This window comes from Ictidomys tridecemlineatus, chromosome 9 (assembly GCF_052094955.1).
Source record: "Ictidomys tridecemlineatus isolate mIctTri1 chromosome 9, mIctTri1.hap1, whole genome shotgun sequence".
Classification (NCBI taxonomy): Eukaryota; Metazoa; Chordata; class Mammalia; order Rodentia; family Sciuridae; genus Ictidomys; species Ictidomys tridecemlineatus.
The window spans coordinates 16,162,326-16,178,828 of record NC_135485.1 but is presented as its reverse complement, the minus strand read 5'-3'; the positions used below and the strand labels follow the sequence as shown (position 1 = coordinate 16,178,828).

At 42.5% G+C, this 16,503-nt stretch overlaps 1 protein-coding gene across 3 annotated transcripts in view; it reads left to right on the top strand.

Annotated features, from left to right (window-relative positions):
• Window positions 1-16,503, top strand: part of Adgra3 (adhesion G protein-coupled receptor A3) — a 107,364-nt gene that overhangs the window by 26,009 nt on the left and 64,852 nt on the right. For all 3 annotated transcript variants that reach the window (XM_078021136.1, XM_078021135.1, XM_005318923.3), the window contains exon 2: window positions 6,915-6,986. Coding sequence is in view for 2 of the 3 variants with exons in the window: in XM_078021135.1 (XP_077877261.1) it covers window positions 6,915-6,986 (72 nt within the window). In the remaining variant the exon portion in view is untranslated. The remainder of the gene's footprint in view (window positions 1-6,914; window positions 6,987-16,503) is intronic.

Here is a 16,503-nt window from a genome sequence, read left to right as displayed (position 1 = left end):
TGGGGAAAATGAGCTAAAAAATAAAGGAGAGGAAATAAAAGTAGGAATGGCAGCCTTCGTACTGGGGTGCAGGTCTAGCATCTGTGAAAGCAGAGGGGAAGGAGGGGCAGAGCGGTTGGAGAGGCCTCAGACCCCCATGCAACTGTGAGAAAGTTGGGCCAGCCCAATCAGAAGCACTGTGTGGAGAAGGCCCCCGCGATATCTGCACTGGGCAGATGTGGAGACTCTGTTCCCATGGTGGCTCCAGCCGCAAAGTCTGTGGCTTCTGCTTGGAAATTTAAAATGGAGGCAGATCCTCCAGACACCTGCCGCTGGGGGCTGTCAGCCCAGTGCTGTGCTTTTGTGAAAGATGGTCCCAAATAACACAACTCCGCAGGCCACAGACCATTCACTATGTGCCAGGTACCCTTGGAATTGTAATTCTGGGAACCTGGGCAAGTCACCTAACTTCTCTGGTTATGGAAAGTTTTGTTATTGTTTTAGAGAAAATAATCATGCCTTTGTCCCAGAGTTCTTGTGAAGGACGAGTGAGTACTTCTGCACAAGGAGGAGTGGCTACACGAGGACCCTCAGGTGTTCACCAGCATGTTTATTTTTGTGGGGGTACAGCGATGGTCACATTGGAAAAGAGCTCTGCCGTTTGGGGATCTCGCCTTGCCACGAGAGACAGGGTGGGTACGCAGACACCTCAGAGTACTTTTCAGGTAATTTTTTAGAAGGGCCGATCAAGCAAATTGGATCCAGCAAAGGCAGAATACTTGTCGACATGCAGGAATAAAGCCTTCCACCTAGGATGCTTTTCTGTAAAAATGAATGAAAGTTTGTATCGAATCAAGACAAGGACATGTTGGTGAATAAAGCAACTGATAACTTAAAAAATATTATATGATTGCCAATACCATCTGGAATGAAGTGTAAATTTATAATAAAAATTATTCAGGTCGATGAGGAGTTTTGAAATTCATTAGATACTCTCTTATTCTTACTTGCTGAGAAGAATTCATTTAGAAATTAGCACTTGGTTTGCATTTACCTGAAGACAGAATAAACTGGAGGGAATAAAGCAGGAGTAGGCAAAGTGTGCTGCTAAGTGCCGGTTTGTAAATACTGTAGGCTCTACAGAGCTGTACTTCTGTGCCTGCTGCCCAGCTGTGCCCTGGTAGCGTGAAGCAGACGCAGACTCTACAAGTGGGTGCTTAAGGACTTGGAAATTTGAATTTCATACAACTTTCATGTGTCCCAGAATATTTTTCTGGATTTTCTTTCACCTATTTAAAAATGTAAAAACACAGTTGCAGAGGTCACCAGTTCTAAACAAACAGGTGGCGGGGTGGATGTGGGCCGCCCTTGGACTAGAAACCTGAGGACCAGAAACCTGAGAACATTGTGAGTCCCATGGTTTCATTAGTGGGATAAATGAAGCAAAACACTAACAATTCATTTTTGAGGAGTTAACTTCCTGATTTTAGCTTGTTACAAGTGGCTCTAAAGATTTAGGATGTGTGCCAGTGAGGTTAGTGACTCACCTTTTCAGAACCTAGCCTACATTTCTACATTTTTTTTTTGCACTTGTTAGAAAAGGATGTAGCATATTATAGACTTATTATATAGAAAAATATGTTAAAAAATCTTAACGTATCCATTTGGATTACTAGTTTGAATTATTTGAGCAAATCAGAAATGTCAAGGGACAGAAACTTCTGACATGAGTGTGCATGCCTTGATGTTCCTGTAAATCCCTTAGGAGGTCCTTCTCCTTGCCTGTGCCTTTCTCCGTGGGGCCTGCATGTGATCCCAAAGGACATCCTATTTTATAACTAGAAGAAAACCCCATAAAATCTTCTATTTCTGAAACTCAACTAAATGTTTAGTCATTAATTTTTACAAACTGTAGTGCAGTGGGTAATTTTGTTATATGAATATATGTAATTATAAAATAAGTAACATGTTAATATATTTTACCCAAGTGCAGGTGGGTGTTTAGGATAAATTAATAGAAGAGGAATTAGTAAAGCAAATATCATATGCATTGGTACTTTTACCTTCCTTTGTGATTGTGTTGATTCATAGCAAAATATCAGTGTCTGTTTTGTCTTGGAATATAAAATGTGATCACATTTTTTCTTCCTCTGATGAGCAGTTTATGGCATCTTATTTTAATTTTTATTTGTATTCCATCATGATTGAGGAACTATATTTCTTCATATGATTGTGATCTCTTGGTATTTACTTATTCACTTATTTTTAAGGAGACAGGGTCACCCTTAGTTGTCCAAGCTGGCCTTGAACTCTTGGGCTCACGTGATTCTCTTGGCTTTAGCCTGCTGAGTTGCTGGGACAATAGGCCCGTGTGCCTGGCCTAGTTTACTTTTATTGAACTATCTGTTCAGGGTCATTGCCAGATTTTCTATTGGATTTTTTTAAATTGATTTCTTTTAAAGTTCTTTATATGTTTGGAAAATTATTTCTTTGCTGTTGATGGGAGTTATATATATTTATCATTTATCTTTTAACATTTCTTATGGATTTAGAATAGCAAATAGTTTTAAAAATGTACTTCTTTCGGTACTAATGATTGAACCCAGGGATGCTTTACCACTGAGACACATCTTCAGCCCCTTTTTATTTTTTATTTTGAGACAGGGCCTCCTTGGTTGCCGAGGCTAGTCTTGAATTTGTGATTCTCCCGTCTTAGCCTCCCAAGTCACTGGGATTACAGGCCTTCATCACTGCGCCCAGCTGTACATTGACATATTTACTCCTTTCCTTAGTTCTGCAAGAGCCTTAGCTAATATGACTTTGGATTCTGCCCGCCTTGTGTTTTCCAGTTTTTATGAGTCCCCATTTTGGACTTGATCTTGACGTAGCCTTCTCTTCTGTGTCTTCTCTCCTGCTTGTCTAGGATATTTGTCACGTTGGGTTTAGGGCCAGTTGTGATCCTGGATGATCTCATCTCTAGATTTTACTTCTGTCTGCAGATGTTTAGAAGCAGCCTCTTTCTAAATAAGGTCAGCTTTGTAGGGGGAGGTGGCCACCTCTGTCCATCCCACTGGAACCATTCAACCTGCTACCATAAGCCTATGTGATTACTTGTCTGGTTTTTCCCTTTAGCAGTCGGTGTCACAAGTTATAATCCTAATGTTGATTCGAATGGTTAACGCTGTTGAAATTTAATCTCAAATTCCCCTCAAAAGGAAAAGTTGTTTTGTGACTTCTACCATACGGAGAGTGTGGGTTCTGGTAACAGCCTTCCAGGTTTCATTCCATCCCGGGGCTTGGAATAGCAAGCAACTAAGAATACCTAAGATCTCATTTTTATTTTTTTGTCCCATAAAATTATGTTTTTGTTTTTTTTTTTTAAAGATTTGCATCTAATCTTACTCCTTTTTTCACTTTCTAGTCGGTGTACGTGATGTATGGTACTAACCTGATGCTCTGTTAGATGGTAGCAGTGGACGACAGACTTCCCCTCTGGTCTCCGAGTTCGAGAGGTGGAGCCTGAACAGCATCTCTGCTCACTGTGTATAGATCATGTGGCGTTAACATCGTCGTCGTCAGTGTAGAACAGAAGTGGTTTAGACAAGCTTTATAACTTTGGTCAATTTTATATTTTTCATTTAGTTACCTCCTAGAAAGTTTGAAGTTTCAGAGATGTCAGCAAAAATATTGATTATGAATGGGTTTTAGGTTGATAATGATATGTGGTATTATGCCTTTGCTAGTTCCACAGTCCCTCGTTTCAAAATTGAGTATAAAAGCTGTCTGCAGAGTAGATTTATTCATACAGATCCTGTTTTCCTGCACAAAATCCTTAAACACATTCGGTAATGTGTAGACTAAATAGATTAACTTGAGGTCGTAAACTATATTTTTGAGGTTACAGTTATAACTTTTTAAGTGTGATGAAATGTCTTCCTTTTTACTCTCCTCGATAAAACCTATCATTTATTGTACTGCAGCCTTTATGGCTGAGCACATGACAGTCCCTTTGTGGAAGCAGTACTGAGTCGCAGCACATGCAGTCCAGTCACCACCAACCACCCTGACAGTTGTTTTACAAGCTACTTCCATATTGGAGTCCCATTCTTCACCCAGAAATGGGATGCTGATGTCACCGAACTGGGGAGTTGTGTGCTTTTCTTTTTGTTTCTTTGTTTTTGGTTATTGGGTATAAATCCCCAGTCCCAGTGAAGCTCAGCTGCTTTGCTTGTTAAAACGTGAATGATCATAGAAAGTTAAAAGGTGCTGGGGCTCTAGGTAATCATTCTAGTCTAATATATTTCTGTCTTAAGGGTGGAGTCCTCCTACAAGAGTGGAGTGACTATCACAGATGGAGTGGTTTGTCCTAGTGGGGTCTCTGTTAGAACCCCGCCTTCAAAGGCGCCACTGTCTTCTGCACCGCCCTTGGTGCCTGTTATGTTGCCAGCGTCAGTCGCTATGTGAACTCTTTAAAGGATAAATTAGTAAGTGTGACTCTTCAATCTCAAAATGTAAAGTAGTTGTTTCAGATTTTATTTCTAAGATATACTCAGAATTGGCTCAGTTTCAAGCTGTGCTTAGTTATTAAGGTTCTTATGTTTATCATCAAGAGAAAATTATTTTGAAAATAAGAGTCTCATTCTAGATATTTCAAAAGTTACTGCCAGATTGTAAAGAATAAAGGGGAAGTGAATGAAAACCTCATCACTAGGATAGTGATCATTTTGATGTATTTTCTTCCTGGTGTGTGTGTGTGTATGTGTGACTGATTGTGTGTGTGCATACATTCTTTTCAATCAGTGGTATCAATTTAATTTTCTTCTCCAAATTTTCTTTTTTGAAAGACTAATTTTTATGGATGCATAAAATTTTGTCGTTTAATTATATCATAATTAATTTAATTCTTTCTCTGGTCCCTGACCTCCTTGGTAGACGGTAGTGTTTGTCCAAAAGGAGTTGTATATACCTTTTGTCACATTTGGTGACTGTTAGCTTGGGGTCAGTCCTGTCCAGGAAGACAGGTGGAGGTACTTGGTATGCTCTTCCAGGCTGCTGAGAGACCCTGTTCCTCAAGTGACTATTGTGGCTGTGCGTCTCAGTTTGCTTTTCCCAGGCCAACCTTTCTTTTGAAAAAAACCCCATAAAACAAAAAAACCTTTGACATTTCTATTAAAGAAAATGCTGTTGTATTTAAGACATTTTTTTTTAACAGATACACAAAGACATAAAAGTTGTATGAATTTAATGGGGTACCATTTGTTGTTCAGTACATGTGTATGTTGCATAGTGTTTAAATGTGGTTAAAAAAATTTCTCTGTAAACATTTATCAGTTCTGTTGAGTAAAAACTTTCAAATTCCTTTCTTCTGGCTTTTTGGAATATACAGTACATAATTGTTATCTGCAGTCACCACACTGTGCAACAGTACCCCAGAGCTTCTTGCTGTGTCTTAACTGTAACTTGGTACCTGCTGATTATACTTCCCCAGCCCTCCTCCCCTGCTGTATTTTGGTTGGAATGCTTTTGAAGCCTTATCCTTGCTTCAGTAGCCGCTTTGGGGAGGGATACAATACCGCATAGTAATATACTTTGATTGCAAGATGCACCTTGACTCCATGAGCCCTGGAATGAGGAATGATGTATCTTAAAACCAAGGCGCCCAGATATGAAGCTTACTCATTGGGGTTGTACTGTTTTCTTCTGACCCACTTTCTGGGGTTTGTGAGGCAGATTCTGTTCTTCCCATTTTATGAAAGAGGGAACTCTTAGAGAGCTGGCATGGGTTCCCTGGGATCAACATAACTTGAATGACAGGTAGGGTTCACTTGAGGAATTCCTAGTCACCCCACAAGAAAGCTCTGGATAGCAATCTCATGGCAGGGATTTTTTTTTTAATCCTGTTTTTATTAAATAAAAATTAAATGTCACCTGGCCACTTTTGTTTGTTTCAGTAGGAAAAAAAAATCGAAATGAAAAAAAATCCAACTCTATTTTTTAGACAAAATAAAACAAATACCTGAAGTCTCATGTGCCTTTGTGTGCACACGTGGCTGTTGTGTCGTAGTGCTGTGAGGCTACTCCTGAGAGTTAGGAGACACCAGTGTGATGAAGAATTTCTGCCCCAGTGCCTGTGGTGTCTTGACCATCCCTGGCGCATGTCGAAGACCGTGGGATTTGGAGTAGAAATTGCACGGGCTCAGAGTGCGACTCTGCCATCTGCTAATGGAATCTGGACTCTCAACTTGATTTTTTCATTCATTATCCTTACCTTGATGTCCCCACTGTCCCAAATCTGGTAGCTTCCGCATTTTCACCTTCTTCACAAGCACTCTGTGTTGATGCTCAGGCTGCAAAAGTTGCATAAAGTTCCAGAGCCCCGAGAGGAAGCGAGGTGGTGGTGTCCACCTAGTCTCTCTCAGGACAGCCCTGCAGGGGGAGTGGCTGAGCACTGATGGAAAGCAGGATCACGCACAGCACATTTGTTGTTGAAATAGAAACAATATTCAGCATTAAAGAAATGAAATCCAGAAAGTACTTTATTTCTTTGTAAGGTCAATATTTTGTTGATAACATGTTGTGCGTACATTTTTCTGCCAAGTTTCCAATTTTAAAACAAATGTGCACCTTTCATGTATGGATTGACTGCGTTAGTGCACATGCCATCTTCTCTCCTAATATCGAGCTTAGAGCTACTTGGGTGTTGATTTTTCTCCCTTTTCATTTTCAGGTTTTGGTTACGTGTGACAGGAATGACTTAAGCTGTGATGAGATGTATGAATGAGTTATTTTGGCACAGAAGCCCCCTTATTCTTGTTCATCTGGGTGTAGTAGATGATTTCTGAGAATTCCCTCGTAAGTTTAAACTGAACAGGTGGAATTACTTTGATACTGATGGTGTATCCTAAACAACTTATATTTTTCTTGTCATTTTTTAGGATTCTGAGCAACAATAAAATATCTGAGCTGAAGAATGGCTCGTTTTCCGGATTAAGTCTCCTTGAAAGACTGTGAGTATTCTTTCATTATCATTTCTTTCTCTCTTAAAAAAAATATATATATGTGTGTGTGTATACATATATATATTAGTTGTTGATGGACCTTTATTTATTTTTATGTGATGCTGAGGATCAAACCCACATGCTAGACAAGTGGTTTACCACTGAGCCACAACCCCTGCCTATCATTTCTTCTTCTTTTATTTAATTCATTTTCATTGTGAACATGTTGCCAAAGTCCCAGGCATTCAGAACAAAAGGTGAGTTTTCCCAGCATTTTATCATGCAAAATTTCAGGACTTGAATTTTCAAAACAAAATGATTACTTAGAGGGAGGCACACCTACTGAAAGAGTGAAATAGTAACAGATGTGGACTTTGTGAGCCATAGACTTGTCACAGCCCTGCCACTCAAGTCTTAAAGCAGTCATAGACAAAAAGTAGGTCACTACAAAGAGGTGCTGTGTAAGACAGGATGGCAATAATAATAAATTGACCTGAATGTCTTCCTGTAAAACTATTTGCAGAACACACCGTGGACTGTTGTTGACTGACCATTGGCTTAAAGCATGGATAGAATTTTGAAGTTCTGTAGCATGGAATGTATATGTTTGATAATTTGAATTTCAGAAAATCAAGGAAAAACTAGAATATTCTGATATCTTTGAACAAAATATTTGCTTGGAAGTTGCCTAGTTTTGCTGATGATCTGATGTGTTTTAAATAACGCTCTTTTTTTTGCTTTGGTAAATTTTAGGCAATGGATATTTAATTTGCTTGTGTTCTCAATGTGATTCCAGGATACTGTTTCAAATTCCCCTGTTACTCATGCACTTAGCATTAAATTTCAAAGTGCACGAGGGAGCCACACTGAGTGTCTCCGTTTCTGTGAAGCATCACTGTCGTTTTTCTTAATTCTCCTTGCTCTGCCTCACTCTGCTTCTCTCTGAGGCCTTACCTGTGACTGTTTTACCTGGGACTTCTGTGCTTGGACTCCCACGGGACTTCGTTGCCTAGATCACTGATGTGTATTTTCTTCTTTGGTACTGGGGATTGAACCCAGGGGCACCTTGCCACTGACCTGCATCCCCAGACTTGTTTATTTTTTATTTTGAGACAGAGTCTTGCTAAGTTGCTGAGGCTGGCCTCAAACTTTGGATGCTCTTGCCTTAGCTTCCTGACTTGCTGGGATGACAGGTGTGTACTATCACGCCCGGCATTACATTTTTTTTTAAGTTTTTAAGTGCATAGTGCTCAGTGTTCTTTATCTTTTCGTGTATGTCTTTTTCTCTTTCTGTTTTTTGGATCATATCTCTTTAATTAGGTTTTATATATACTTTTATGTGTACACATGTATGTAGCACTACATTCTTATTTATACACACATGCATATACTTCATAGGCCTGTGTGTGTGTGTGTGTGTGTGTGTGTGTGTAAACACATACACAACCACTCATATATAAATACTCTAAAACATTCTTGGCATGGCAGTACTTAATTTTCAGAATTTTATTTTCTATTTTTATTTAATAATTCTGGTTGTACTCCTTGGGAGCCTCTCCAGGATGCTGGCTGCACCCTCAGCCCTATTCTGTCCATGCTAAGAGCAGCCTGTTAACAGAGTACATTCCATGGCTCCTGGTTCAGGAGTGGGCATTTGAGCCAACTTGACTGAGTTCAGAAGTGCTTGGATCTTTTGGAAGGGAATTACCTCTCTGCCACCAGGAAGATGGCTCTACCTGTGGTACAGGAGCCATCTACTACTAGTGTAGGCTAGGGACAGCATGTTAAAATCCCTGGGGAAGGCCGACAGGTCACCAGTGGGAAGCCCTGGGGGACCCCTCTGAAACATGACACTGCTTACCAGAGGTCGTCCATTCCTGCCATGTGTTTGTTCCTTGCAAAGAGGTTCTAGGTAACTATCCCAGCATGTAGCACACTGCCAGGCCTTCAGTGTAGCTCAGCTGATGATTGGTGTGGTCCTCCCTTTCCAGAGGGAAGGTGACAGACACCCCCAGGTAGAAATAGCTGTCATATTTAGAAACACACTTCGTGGGCTCCATGTGGTTATTTGTGTGCACCTAGAAAGTGTAGCCAGCATGGCCAGTGTTCTGTGCTGTGATGTGCATTGCTGCTCCTCTTAAATTCCTTTCTCTTTGACCTTATTTTCAACTTTTTGTTGATGATAAATCTCTGTATTTGGGACAAACCAATTAGGTTGCCATTTTGGGTGATATTAAGAGTACGCGCGCACACACACACCACACGACTGTGAAGGACTCTGGTTAGTGGGAGCTTCAGCCCAAAGCCCCAGTGCTGGATCTGGACAGGGTCCTCCCAGGTTGAAGAACACCTATACCTGTGCAGCCCCTACCCTCAGCACTTTTTCAGGCACTTAGAGTCCCAGACCTGAATCTTGGTCGTAGTGTTGCAGTGTGAGGGTGGCCGGGCATACCCAAGTGAGACCAACTGCCCGCACTGCCTTTGTGGGAGAACAGCCGCTTCAGAAGGAAAGAAAAAGGGATGGTGTGGCTGGGCTCTTACTGCTCTGGCTCTGAGGAGCCTAGACATCTCCTCCGTCCTTAGTCCTCCAGAGGACAGATTTATTGCTTCAGCAGTCACCATCCTGTGCATCTCTCCCTGGGTCTTGCTAGTGGGAGCCTGGGCTCTCTGGGCTCCAGTACTTGAGGGGAGCCACCCACCTGCCCTTTCCTTGCTCTCAGTTGCCCTCAGCGGTCAGCTGATAGCAGAGGGTGATAAAGGCCCCGACTCCCTCACCTCTCATGTGGGGCCACACTGATGTGTGCTCTGCATCGTCTTCCAGAGTCCCCAGGGGATTGAGGCTGACCTCGGTGGCACCTTCAGCGGCACACCTTTTATTGGCTCCTGTCTCCTCCTTATTCTGTGTGCTTTTCTGGTACATCCTGGGATCTCCCCCTGAATAGAGCCACTGCATTTACAACCTTAATGAGGAGAACCTAAGAGATACAGCCAGCCAAAGACAATGATTGCACTTCAGCTTTGGCTAGTTGGAGACCCCCAATAAATGAGAATGATTTAACCAAGTAACTTGAAAATATGGCACAATATGATATGGTGTAAAGGATGTTTAGTAGAACAAGGAATTACTCAAACTGGAGTCAGAACTTTAAAGTTGTGAACATAAAATTAATGGAACCAAGACAATAGGAGTTGAGTGTAGCAGAGTGGGGCCAGGAGGGAGGGCTGGGATAGTGGGCCAGCCCAGCTGACCTAGCAGCCATACCCGAGATTGAGGGAATCCAGATACCAGGCTATCCTTGGCAGTTTCTTTGGGTTGAAGGTCAGACTTACAGAGTTCACCCTGTCTCTCCTTTTTTAGACTTTAAAAAACGAGAATTTTACCTACGTTGTGCATCCATCCATTCATTCATCTACTTGTCTGTGTCCCTCCCTCCCCTTTCCTTCTTCTACCTTTTCCTTTTGATGTAGCATTATTCTCGGATTGTCTTATGTACTTAGTTGTCAGCATTTAACAACATGCTTCCCGCAGACCCTGGAACCACTGATGTTAAGATTGCCTACTGATCCAGGTGTGTGACTCCCCAGGGTTAACTCTACCCCAAGAGATGAGTCGAGGCCACCAAGGTAATTCAGCATCTCTCTAGTTTTTGACAGACTTGATCATAGCCAAGAAATGAGAGGTAGTTTGCTGTGGGCTTTGGGGACAGATTATATAGCTTGTGTGGCAATAGGAGAAGAAAGTCTATTCTTTTCCATTCCTTTGTGTGGAGGGAGCTGGGGGGCTGGATACCTTTTGGCTTTAGGCAGTCACCTGCTAAGAACAATGGACCTGAGAGGTGGGTGGGGTCTGCTGCCAACATAGCTCTCCTCCTCTGGTTCCTGTAATGCCAGAGCTTTGTTCTCTTGATTGTTGAAGTCGTTTTGAGTTAAGTGTTCTTATATAAGACACATCCTAAAGGAGTCCCTGCTTTTACCAGGAGCTATTAAAATAGTCCTTTAATGCTGTTAAAGCAGTTCTTTGTGCTTCTTTTCACTTAGGTTTTAACGATCCTGTGTATTCAGACCTAGTTCTGTTTTCTAAGGTTAGACTCGTGTTTACTAGGGATACTGTAGGTTGGTGGGGGAAGGGAAATGTTAAATGAGAGAATATGACTATAAATATCTCTTGGCAATGGCTGATTAATATGGCTATTATTAAATATTATATAATATGTCAAGAATTTTTTATTATTAAAGAAAAAGTGTATCTTTAAATCATATTACGGCACTCAGTTATTCATGAGAGGTATTTTGTGGAAACACATGCAGTTCATCATTGACCACAAATTTATGTACTGCTTTAGCTAAATCAGTTCCTCTTGTAGGCGCTATTTAAAATCTGAATAGGGAAACTTATGTTTTAAAAAAATGGAACTGACATTATATATTTCTATTTCCAGAGCTTTTCAGCTTATGCAAAACAAGTCAAAACCATATGGGTTGAATTTTCTCATAAAAATCATTTTCTTTCTTTGATGTGTGTGGTTGGGGTCAGGTAGGGAGGGGGAGATAGGAACTAATAAGTGGGCTGATGATAGACTGCACTTCCTGGGACTAACCTCAAAATCTGGAACTGTTAAAGTTGGGGATAAAAAAACATTTTTGATGAAAAATTTCAAACACAGAAAAATGGAAAAGACAATACCGTAATCTCCCATATAAGAGATTCTCTCCTCATATTTAGCAGTTCAGTATTTAGTAACTGCCATTTGGTAACATGCCCACGTGTGTGCTGAGTTATTTGACGGTCAGTTGTAGAGATCATGGCGCTGTTTTTACTGAGAATGTAAATGATTATGAAAGAGATGATATTCTCTACATGTTGTGTCTTTATAAATAACCTAGTGATTTTGTGGCTAACCATAATTCACTAAAAATATTTTTATAGTAAAGGTTAGTTGACATAATTTTGTCTCAGCCTGAGGTTTTTTTTTTCTCCTATTTATCCATCTGTCCACTTGCTATGTATCAGATGTCTCCATCTCACTGGGCACAGCAGACCTTGGTCTTGTGGAACTTGGGATCTGTTGGTAAAGACATTTAGCAGCCCAGTATAGCCTAGGGGGGCGGAGGGCATCGTCATTTAGAGGCATATTTCTGGAGGAAGGAATGGTGTTTAATCCAAGTGAGTCAAGTAGAAGAACTGTGGGGTCAGGGAGATTGAGGTATGTGTTAAGGAGGGAATGCCCCAGGAGTGAATGTCTCAAGGTGAGAGAAGATGAGCCACACTGCCTGCCCGCCTGCCGTCTTGCCTCTCCGTCTTTCCAGTGCTAGGGACGGAACCCAGGGCCTCAAGCATGCTAGATATTCACTCTACCGTCGAGCTACATGAACTCTGGCCCCAAAATGGTCCTTTCTGGAAGTAGCTTGGACTGTGACTGGCACATGTGAAGAGAGAAGGATGGAGGAGTGAGTGGAAGGGAGGTGCTGGGGCAGGATGGGAGGTGAGAGTTGGAGTGGGAACGATGGGTGAGGCCATGGCCGGGGACAGTCTTGTGGGTACTTAAGCCTTTGTCCTTTCTTCTGAGGTTTCAGCTAGAGCAGAGCCAAGTCAAGTTCATGTTGGCAAAGATGTCCTTAGGTGGAGAGGGGCTTCTGGGAGAGTGAGGATGCTGGCCCTGAGTGGCATGTCACCTGGGTTAGGGTAAAGGGAGAGGATGGAAGGGGGTGATGATGCAGCCTATTACCTTGTATGATAATTTCTTTTTTAACTTTTTTTTTTTAAAAACATACTGAGAAATTAGAAGAATTTTCCCATCCTCAGTCCCACTTCTTTAGTGCATGTGCTTTAGGTATTTTCCTGTTATTCTAGGTAAAAATTTACTTAGTTCCTTTAATATCTTTCCACTATATTGGTCCAAGATATATTAAATTCTGTCCACTTACTAATGTCAGATCTTGGCCAAAATTTTTTAATCTTTCAGCACAGAATTTCCTCATCTGAAATAAGGATACTACCTCATAGGGTAATTGTGAGGTCGTCATGGCATGATGAGTGACAGTCATCAGCCACTGGATTTAGTGGTTTGTCCACATGAGGAGCCCAGGGTTAGAGCTGGGTTTCAGGCATGGCCTGATCCAAGGCTTCCTGTCTGTTGGGGTCATCTTATAGGCTCTTTTGTCTTTGTAGCAAGAGGCCACTGACAGCCATAGGCTCACATCCTTTCATCCTTTAATGTGGGAATGGCAGTCCCACCTCTGGTGAGACTAGGCTATTGAAATCATGCCAGTTTAAACCTTGTGCATTTGAAAGATCCAGACAGTGTTGATTAAGAGCCACATATGGAAAAATTTGAGGTATATTCTGTGCCATTTGGAGAAGTAGGGGTGCATCTCCCTAATCAAGAGAAGGCTGCCAGCATTAAACAGAGCCCCTAGACCTGTGCACAGTGACCACCTTCCATACTCAACAGCCGTCCTTAGTGCTGTCATTGTTGTATTCTGGAATCTTTCATAGGTGCTACTGTTTCCCGTCTCTATCTAGCCTCAAATTTTTAAAAATTTCCATTGACTCTGGTTTGTTCCTCTGCTTTTTGCCCTAGAATGAAATGGACAGTCTCTGGTGGCTCTGCACTGGGTGTCAGTACTTGTCCTGGTACCGGCAGGGTCACAGGACCAGCCAGTGTGAGCAGCTGTTGCCCTGGAGCAGGTCCTGAGATGAGGTGGGAGTTCAGCCAGTCAGTTTGGGAGCCGGACAGTGAGGAGGAAGGACAGTGCTGGTGCTCTGCTGAGCTGTCTGCAGCAGGCTCCCTGGACTCCGAGGGAGCCCTGAGGAGCAGGCTCAGACCACCCAGCCTGTAGCTGGGATATTGTCCCCGTCATCTCCCTTCCCAGGGCTGTTGCCACCCTCCGTCTCTGATCCTCATGGGTAGATTCTCAGGAGGTGGCAAAAGAAAGCCACAGAGGAGGGTTGCATGTATAGAGACCACTGTCCACTGCCGTGGCTCCCTGGGCCCTAAGGCAGGTACCTAGGATAAAGGATCCCCTGGGCTGGGGCACACAGGAAACTTGTCTCTGCATGATTTTCCTTTTCTGTTCAAATTGCTAAACCAGGGACCATCTTCTTACTCACAGTTAAGAGCTTAAAATTTGCTTGGAAATACAGAGAGGTGTAGGAAATGAATTCACTGACAATCTTCTAAGACTTTATTATTGTCCGAATATGTTTTGGGAAGCTTCCTAACCTTTTCTGATATTTTTAGTTAGTTAGTTTTCTTTCCTTTTTTTTTTTTTTTTTTTTTTTAGGAAATACCGCAGAACCTGGAGGGAAACCTCCTTCTCTGACCCTAGGTCAAGGTAGCTGCTGCTAATGTTTAGAATGTTCTTGTGAAACATACAATCTGGATTCGGGTCAATGAAAAACTTCATAACAGCAATCAGATCATAGGTTTTATGTCTGTGTTCAGTGATTATTTCCTTTTCAAAAGAAGTGTGGTTTAGTTGTATTTAGAAAATCCTGACTCTGATGAGCCAGGGAGATGGTGGCATTGCAGTCCTGACCCTGGCTCCCGAGGAAGGGGCGCAGGATGTGGTTAGAAGCAGGTAGACGGGGCTTGGAGGCTGGGGTTCTCTGGAGGCCATGTGGATCACAGGAGTCAACAGGGCATTATCCCAGAGAAGCAGTCTTGCAACTTTGTTGTGGGTCTCTGCCCCCATGTAGTAAGCAGGCTGGGCAGTGTGGTGAGCCACAGGATAATGGCTTGTCAAGAATGCTGGGCTCACAGGAAATGAGTAACTCCCGCCACCAGGCAGAGGGTAGCCTCATCAGAAAGTATTTGTGAATTTTCTGGGAAGCCTATCCAGAAGATGACCCCAGTGTTGCAACTTCTATTGTATCGATAGTTAAGTAACCAATATGTTATGAATTTGGCCATATAACAGTTTTTATGAGCTGGTGGGGCAGTGGAGCTGGAGAGAGGAGACCCCACTGTGCTCTCTGCAGTAAGGCTTTCATGGAGTCCTTTTCCTAAGCACGAGTAGAGAAAGGAGTCCTGATGCTTTCTGAACTGCAAGGCCTGAGATGGCAAACTGAGGATCTCCGAGTAGTTTAGACTGTCATGACACGGGCTGGTCTGTCCACGACGGAGCAGTCGTTATTAAAGATTCCCCCAGACACAGGTCCCTCATTATGAAAAAGGGTAGCACCAAGGTCCTGGGTCTGTTTCTGGGGAAGCCTTTAAATCTCAGCTGAAGTACGTAAGGGACTTGGGAACCCCAGAGGTACCTGCTGTCCTGGCTGGTGTTGATCTTCCTCTGTACACCTGTGGTATTCACTGATAGAGTGGACAGGTGACATAGGAAGCCCCAACCTGGTGTGTGAGGAAGGGGCCGGTTGGCATTGTTAGGTCAAGACTTCTGGGAAAGAGCAGCAGGAAAAAGTATCTGCATATGGTCTGGCTTCAGGCCCGGATGGTGACTGGAAGCCATTCTGACTTGGCGGACGAGGTTGCGTGACCAGTAGGCTCACCTCAGGGTGTCTGGCACAATTGCAGTGTGGTCCCAGGAAATGGATGGTATCCGACTTCTAAGTAGGAGTCTAGCCGAGGGTCTCCATCTGAGCCTGGGTACTGGGTAGATAGTAGCAACTGCCTCAGCCTGCTGCCCACAGCCCCACCCGAGAGGGATGTACTGAGACACTGATGCCCCCAGTGGTAGGGCCTGGCATGGGTGTGCAGTAGTGTGCTTGAGAAGGATGAGTGTGTCAACTGTGGCTGCTGTGGGTGCCCAGGAGATAAGGCCTTCTGCATCTTTGTTTTGAGCTACATAGTGTGATTTTTACTTATTCCTCTTTTTTGTTTTTCATATTGGGAAATGAACCCAGGAGTATTCTACCTCTGAGTTATCTCCCCAGTCCTTCTAAAAATTTATTTTGAGACAGTCTTGCTGAGTTGCCCAGGCTGGCCTCAGTCAAGGTGGTGACCCACCTCACACTCATGAGGAGCTGGGATTCCAGGTTTGCGCCACTGTGCCCAGCTTTACATATCGTGATTTATTGCATATTTTTTTTTGTATCTTTACTTTACAGAAAACCTAACTATGGAAGCCCAAGAAGAAAATAAGTATGAAGAGCTAAGTGACATGAATTTTGGATTGGGTATTTTTAAACACATTGTAAAAAAAAAAAAAAAAAAAAAAAAAAAAAAAAAAACCTCAATGATGTTTGTCATAAATCCAGTAACTAGTGAACTTTGATAACCAAATTAGAGCATACTAAGAAAAAATTGTTTATGGTTATAGTTTAGTGATGATTTAGATTTGAATAATGGGAGGACCATGTCCCTGTTAAGACATATGCCTTTCTTCCTGTGTTGACTGAAACAAAAGGCTTTGGAGCCAGGTTTTTCAAATTTGAATTCTCACTGTCACTACTGTCACTTGGCTTAATGTTTCTGGCTTCCATTTCCTCATGTCACTGCTGTTAGTGTTGCTTTCTGTGCAGCAGGTAAGTGTAGTCGCCTGAATATTTTTGACAGTGTCGATCTGTGAG